General features: G+C 36.5%; 1 protein-coding gene across 1 annotated transcript in view; it reads right to left on the bottom strand.

Annotated features, from left to right (window-relative positions):
• The window catches only part of LOC107703430 (lethal(2) giant larvae protein homolog 1-like), a 55,956-nt gene extending 48,732 nt beyond the window's left edge, over positions 1–7,224 (bottom strand). Inside the window, exons 1-2 of the mRNA XM_016506055.1 lie at positions 6,985–7,224; positions 3,325–3,422 (exon numbers count right to left, since the gene is read on the bottom strand). Coding sequence (XP_016361541.1) covers positions 3,325–3,422; positions 6,985–7,065 — 179 coding nt within the window. The 5' untranslated portion in view covers positions 7,066–7,224. The remainder of the gene's footprint in view (positions 1–3,324; positions 3,423–6,984) is intronic.
• Positions 7,225–7,781: the final 557 nt, after the last annotated feature.

Genomic DNA, 7,781 nt, shown 5'->3' with positions numbered 1-7,781 from the left:
GACTGTACTGACAAACTATGCTGACACCGTGTCTGCACCGCAACAGGAAACGACAAAGCGACCGTTGAAATTCATTTGAACTTTGTGTCAGCACGTCATAAATAGAACGAGGCATCAGTTTAAGGCATCCAGTGTAGACAACATACACCGGCCGCGCGCCGCGCGATGTGATGTGACCGATGTGATAAGCATGAGTTCTGGGCCATGGCGCGGCCAGTATAAACACCAGTCCAGCCGCGATCAGCTCCGGTGGCCGTAACACAGGCTTTAATGTGCCGCAGACGCGTACTGTGATGCGCAGATCAGCTCTAGTCTCTAACGTCACTGAATCTGCTGTTAAAAATGAGCCATCCATTCATATCATCATGCAAAACTAAGAATTAGAATCATTGCAATGTGACGATCAAATATAGGTGCAGGTGGGTGGTGGGTGGATAATTTGAAGCAGCGGACTCGGGAGTAAACCGAGCGTGCAAACAATGGAGCGCACTCTGCTGGACAAACTAAGTAATTACACCACTCAGAAGCATTTAATCTGCGATATACGTTCTGTAAAAAAAAAAATTCATATCGGCGGCAGGCTCATATCGGCCGATAATATCGGCTAAATGATATATCGGTCGGGCTGTAGTGCAAACCACACATCTGGAGCTGGAACCAATCCAGATAAAATGGAGCTTATCAAACCACAGCAGCGTTCCAGTTTTCTCGAACTAATGAAGAAAGCATTGACAGCTTGATCAAATAACTCAGCAGGAACTGATAAAATGCTGGATGGCTGTATGCTGTGTTCAATTTATAAGCTGTTCATAAAGAATATAGTTTTTTCATCCAGCAGGATATGGTTATTGATTTAGCCCAAGTTTACGCATGACCCATAGGAAAAGTGTCTGGGTCTCCTGCACTTAATGAATTAAAGACAGGAGTGCAGAAAGACATAAGCAGAAAGACATAAGCAGGCCAACATGGAATCAACACATATACAATTCAGCATATATGCACAGAACTGGGAAGACCTTAAAGGGGTCATATGATGCGATTTCATGTTTTCCTTTCTCTTTGGAGTGTTACAAGCTCTTGGTGCATAAAGAAGATCTGTAAAGTTGCAAAGACTAAAGTCTCAAATCCAAAGAGATATTCTTTATAAAAGTTAAGAGTCAACCACGCCTACCTAAAACAGCTCGTTCTAACACGCCCCCACATATCTACGTCACTATGTGGAAATAACGTCAGCTGTCTTAACCGCGGCTTGTGTACTGCATCATCACTGTGTCTGTCACGCGACTCTGTTGCTCTTTCGGGCTTGAACTGATGGTAAAACTAACGACATTATTAATGGTCTTGATATTTACTTTGAAAGCTAAAGCTCGCGATTATAGTAAGGGGCGTTACATTTCCGATGCGTGCTTGTGGTGTTCGGCCAATAACAATGCACTGGGTCAGACTGCGCTTGTCAAAGGAGGGGGCTTTGTTGAAAACGACGCGTTTGAGAGAGGCGGGGCATAGAGGACCTACAATAATGTACAGTATTTGAAAAATAATGTGTTTTTTTGAACATTAAAGCATGTCAACATATTCTGTTACACCAAATACACAAAATAATGATCTTTAAAACAGCATCATATGACCCCTTTAATTTCACAATGTAGTGCATATCCCCCACCGATTGCATGAATGTTAATTACAACAGTTTTTAAATTGTGGTTAACGCAAAGTGTGAGAATAGTTCATGTGTACATGTCAGCTCATGTCAAATTAACAAGTTTGTTAGTGGGCATAACTTATGTTTCCCGCATTGCTTTTCAGCTTTGGCGCTCTTCACAGGCTGCATGTAAAAACATATAGCGCAACTTGTTCGTTAGACTCAGACGTACGTCACAATACAGAAAACATCTACCACAACTTTAATAAAGCGTTCAAAAAGAGTCACTGTTTCGAATCAGTCTGACAAATCCTTATTTGAATGAACTCACTAAATCCAGCTACTGGACCAACATATGACTCACTTACTAATGTGCAAGTTCCATGTCAATGATTAATAAATCAATAAGTAAAAAGAAATGTTTAATATAGCCATAAAGCTGCTCTTGCAGCGGCATCAAGAAAGAAAAATATATATTTTCTCTTTATCTGTATAGCTCAAAGTCATGTCTTCAGGTTTATCCTTATTTTCATAGATTACTTAAAGCCTTATGAAAGGAAAAAAAAAAAAAATGAACTTACATTTAACTAACTTTAGTTTTCCCCCTCATATTTCACTGTAAAACATTTTCAGCAGGTCTTGAGATTGATCATATCTCTCTAGCAGGGTCCTAAAATAAAAAGCTCTGGGATCTCTTGGATTATTAAATAATTTGATTAAAATTGTTGTACCATGTTTAAATGCATTCCGCAGATTTTTTTCTCAAAACAAGCTAGCGTGACACCAAGTCATTTAGCTTTCCTTGTTAAAAAATAATGAAGAAACGTCTGAACAGAACTTAAAAGTCTCTCAAAGAGAACTCTTGATGACAGAAGAGAGAAATTCGCCAACACTAAACTAATATTATATTCCCAAATGTTATTCAAAGACATCCAGTTTTAAAAAGAATGAGAGTCAGACTGGGTAAACCAAACTTTGATCTCTCATCACACCCCCTCCAACACCCAATCAGAGGAAATGCTTTCAAAGCCAAACCTCTCATTACTCAACCTCAGAACCAGTCCCTGTCCTCTCTCCATCATGAGTTTTCTTGTCTGATGGATGAGGCATTAGTTTGTAAGTGCTGACAGATATTCGCTCAGATCTGGTGAGTGGCAGGTTGTCGGATCAGGCCGTCCCACAGCTAGCGCTCCCCCCTCCATACCTATATATGAATTTCTTTAAAAACTTGTTTTAATGGATGATTTGGACTGAATACTTAAGAACCATAGATGCAGCTCACGAAGCCAATTGAGAGACTCACTGTAATCTACACAAACAGTGGGTATACTTACAAAATCATTATCAAAATAAATACATAATTTTGATTTATCTTAATTTTTGTTTGATTTAAATTTTTAATTTATTATTTGAATGGGGAAGATAAACAACTGAGAAGGTGTGTACAAACTTTTGAGTACATATAGATTCCAGTTCAAGTGTTTGGGGTCAGTAAGATTATTTAGCTAATGATAAATAGAGAATTCTGCACAGCAATTATTTGAAATCAACTTTTTTTTGTAACAATGTAAACGTCTTTACTGTGACTTTTACTGACCCCAAACATTTAAACAGTAGTGTATATTAACAAAACAATTAAACTACATCCACTGTATTTGAGGAAAGCACTCACAAAAGGATACATTTTGATGGCCCCTGATTTAGTTCCAATGGCCATAAGCTGCAGTTTGGGATCATAGGCCAAAGCACTTGGCTGGTTTGGGAATCCATGTTCAACAGTCTGAGTAGAAGAAGAGAAGAGGAAATCACACATTCAGAACTTAAACTCGCATGTCATGTACATCATATAGACTTTTGAAATCCCGCTTTTTCTGCTGAGCTTAAAAAAAAATAAAAAATTCATACTTCATTGACCTCTAATGAGCCCTGATGCTACAATTAACAATGCAGTAGATCTATTCAGTGCAGTCTTGTCAGGAAGGGGATTTCCTTGTTTTTACAACAACAACAAAAACCAATAACGCAGAACCAAAAATAGCAAGGAAGGAACTCTAGTAGATTTGACAGACAATGTCAAATTCATCTTCACAAGCTATCAAAAGTGATTTGCAGAAACAGGTTTTTGGGTAATTTTAAAAATGTCCCCTTAAATTAACAGACAAATTTAAGCAAAACCAGGCTTGAAGTTGGCCGAATGATGCAGATCTCTTTTCACAGGTTGACAAAATGTGACCTGATAAATAACAGGGCCTTCCTGTAACATTACACACAGTGTCATGACGCTTCATCAGCATGACACCGCCGCTCTGGTTTTCCTAAACCATCTGTGGATAAATGTCATCAGCAGCATTTGAGAAATGAACAAAAGTGGGGACTTTAATAGGCTACTCTAAAAACATGCATAATATGAGATCGCTCATTTCCTCCTGTTTTGCTTTACACTGAGGAGGAGGGAAGAAATGTTTGATTGTGCTGTAATGGTGCCAGTTTGGTCATCAGTAAAGAGCCTACAATCAAACACTTTCTATGAATTTGGCAGGAGAGCAGTAACATGTTCATTATTATTTAAGAGCTCTAAAAATCCTCACAATCACCCTGCAACTGCCAGCACCACTGCAGGATACATTCAAGACTCAATAACAAACATAAATAAACAAACATTATTTATTTTCAACTAAACAAAACACTCACTGAGCTAAATAAATGGCGCTTTTAGTAAAAATACTAAAATAACAATAAATTATAAACTACATATGTATGCATATATATATATATATATATATAATGTATAGGACTATAGCTGTATATGCTGTGTAACATAAATCTGATATGTATATGTTTAATGTCTCTCCTTATTTTTTGTCAATATTAATTTTTTATGTGCATTGTTAATCTTGTATATTAAACTAAATAAAAATAAAAGGAAAAAAAAAATTATTTCTTACCCTCTGTGGAATCATACTGAAAGCCTTGAAGAAGATGGCAGCTTTCTCTTTTGGCATGGAGGAGACCAGAGAACCCAGACTGAACACCACAATACCATGCTCTCCGGAGCCCTTGACAAATTCCTCCACCTCCTGCAAAAGACAGACAACAAGCCAAAAAATAATAAGCCAAAATTAAATAATGACCTTGTTACATGTATAACTCAACACTGTAAACTAGTTAGGGGTGTAACGGTACACCTATTCGTACCAAAAACTTTCGGTAGGCGTCTTTAGGTTCGGTATGCATGTGTTGTTTTAACCACTGCACGAATGGAACTTCATTGGAAACTTCTTATACCTTTTTTTATATATTGTTCATTTTGATAAGAAACAAAGTCTAAACTTGTCTTTTTTTTTTCTTCAGGAAATTCAAACAAAAAATGCCATTTTGACGCTCTTTGATGTGGTGTGACAGATCGCTGTATAAACGCCTAAGTTCAAACGGCAGCATTTCCTCTTTACTACTAGTTTTAACGCAAAATAAACATGAATGAACATCTCATGTCTCATGTAGTGTGTTCGCTCAATCAGTGTTTCAACCGCGGAAAGACATCAATAATACAGCTTGTAAACAAAATGTGAGTAGCATTTTTTTTTACCTCAGGCATGTCATCAGTGTCCACAGCTGTTAGTTCGCTAGAGAAATTAAGTTTAGAGAAGAGCATTTCCAGAAATATTATACTCATTATATTTTACTTTACCTGTTAGTTATATCTTAATTATTTAATGTATGTTTAAATAAATCTGTTATAAAACAAGTTATGACAGCCACTGTGTAAATGAATATATTTCAACAACAAAGAGAAATGTTATAATTTAGAAGTTAATTTAAAAACTGCATTATGTGCAATTTACAGGTTTGCATTTTGCATTTTTTTAAGTTGAGTGCTCATTATTATATTTAAAAATAAATAGTAATTGAATTTAAGTTTGGGCTCTGTTGTTAACTCTAATCTTTTGTAAAAGGGCTCCCTTTTAGAGCATAAGCTGAGGTAGGTTTTTATCTCTAAGAAAATGTTAATTATAACTGAATTTATTTAAAGAAAGAGCAATTTGTTTAGTAAACCACTGTTTAATAAAAAACAAACTGAGGTACGTACCAAACCGTCATGTTTGTGTACCATTATACTCCTATAAACTAGATATGTAGCACAACTAACCACTAACCCTAACTACCCTAACCCTATATTAGTCAGTCGATTATCAGTCGTTCGTACCGGTATAAACATGAAACATGAGAAAACTTTGAGGTCACTCACAAGAGACAACACGCTCGATCTGATTTAATGAGCTCCGTTGATGAAGATGAATATTACACGCAAACACAACATATTTCTCATTCTCTTGAAGCCATAAAAGTCCAACTGTGCACTAACAAAAAGAAAAGCTACTAATTCAAACAACTTTCATGCGCTTATATTGTCATATCTGGCCATGATAGTTGTAAACCATTGCCATACTAGCAAATGCATGTTAATACAGAGAAAGTAAATGAAATAGAACACGTTCACAATAAGTCATGTGTGAATACATTTGCTTGAATTAAATGTTCTTTCAGTCTATTTCAAGGAAGCCCGAAACCTCATGCATGCATGCTCGAGAGAGAGAGAGAGAGGTGATTTGCAGAAACAGGTTTTTGGGTAATTTTAAAAATGTCCCCTTAAATTAACAGACAAATTTAAGCAAAACCAGGCTTGAAGTTGGCCGAATGATGCAGATCTCTTTTCACAGGTTGACAAAATGTGACCTGATAAATAACAGGGCCTTCCTGTAACATTACACACAGTGTCATGACGCTTCATCAGCATGACACCGCCGCTCTGGTTTTCCTAAACCATCTGTGGATAAATGTCATCAGCAGCATTTGAGAAATGAACAAAAGTGGGGACTTTAATAGGCTACTCTAAAAACATGCATAATATGAGATCGCTCATTTCCTCCTGTTTTGCTTTACACTGAGGAGGAGGGAAGAAATGTTTGATTGTGCTGTAATGGTGCCAGTTTGGTCATCAGTAAAGAGCCTACAATCAAACACTTTCTATGAATTTGGCAGGAGAGCAGTAACATGTTCATTATTATTTAAGAGCTCTAAAAATCCTCACAATCACCCTGCAACTGCCAGCACCACTGCAGGATACATTCAAGACTCAATAACAAACATAAATAAACAAACATTATTTATTTTCAACTAAACAAAACACTCACTGAGCTAAATAAATGGCGCTTTTAGTAAAAATACTAAAATAACAATAAATTATAAAAGAGAGAGAGAGAGAGAGAGAGAGAGAGAGAGAGAGAGAGAGAGAGAGAGAGAGAGAGAGAGAGAGGAGACCCAACGCTATATATCCCACATACCTTATTGAATGCAAACAGATCCTGTTTGATTTTCTCACGATGAGGGTCGTTTCCCTGCCGTCTGAACCTAAACTTCATCATCCTGAAGCCGAATCAGAGAAATATTACAGCCCGCGCCGTCTCAGATTGATATAAATTCCGTTAGGCGTTAATCGGTGCAGAGAAACAATGTGATCCTTCATGCAAGCTCCAGTTTCTTTTGTATCCACTCCTCAAGCCGTGCAAGTTTTTAGCTCTGTGTTTCTGCAGTTTGACCACAGGGCAAGTTCACAGGAACCACGTCTTGGGAGAGCCAATCAGAATGCAAGAATCTGTGACCAATACACCAAACCACGCCCACCGCCAGCGTGCGTGTGGAAAACACGGATCAGGAATCCGCTGGATTAGCTTTACTTACTCACATGTTTGATCATTGCCTGGCAGCAATTCAATTTCATAGCATGGAGAAAGCAGCCAATCAAATCATGTTCTTTTAGTATTATTTACATACAATTAAAGTTTTTATTACAATTTTTAATTAACTTTTATTTTTACATTTTCTTTTAATTTTAGTTTAATTTTTAATGATATGTGTTTTGTCATTTATTATTATTTATTTAAAATCTTACTCTTTGTTTAAATTCTTTTTTTTATGAGTTTTAGTTTTATTTCACTTTTGAATATTTTTATGTTGCTTTTATTAATTACCAGCTAGTAATTTTAGTGTTTCAGCCTAAACGTATTCCAGGCGACATTTGAAATGTTTTAGTTTTACATGTAATATTTATATATTTTTATTTTATTATTTATTGTATTTT

The sequence above is a fragment of the Sinocyclocheilus anshuiensis genome, unplaced genomic scaffold (genome assembly GCF_001515605.1).
Source record: "Sinocyclocheilus anshuiensis isolate Anshui unplaced genomic scaffold, SAMN03320099.WGS_v1.1 scaffold58, whole genome shotgun sequence".
NCBI lineage: Eukaryota > Metazoa > Chordata > Actinopteri > Cypriniformes > Cyprinidae > Sinocyclocheilus > Sinocyclocheilus anshuiensis.
This window is presented reverse-complemented; position numbering and strand designations above follow the sequence as displayed.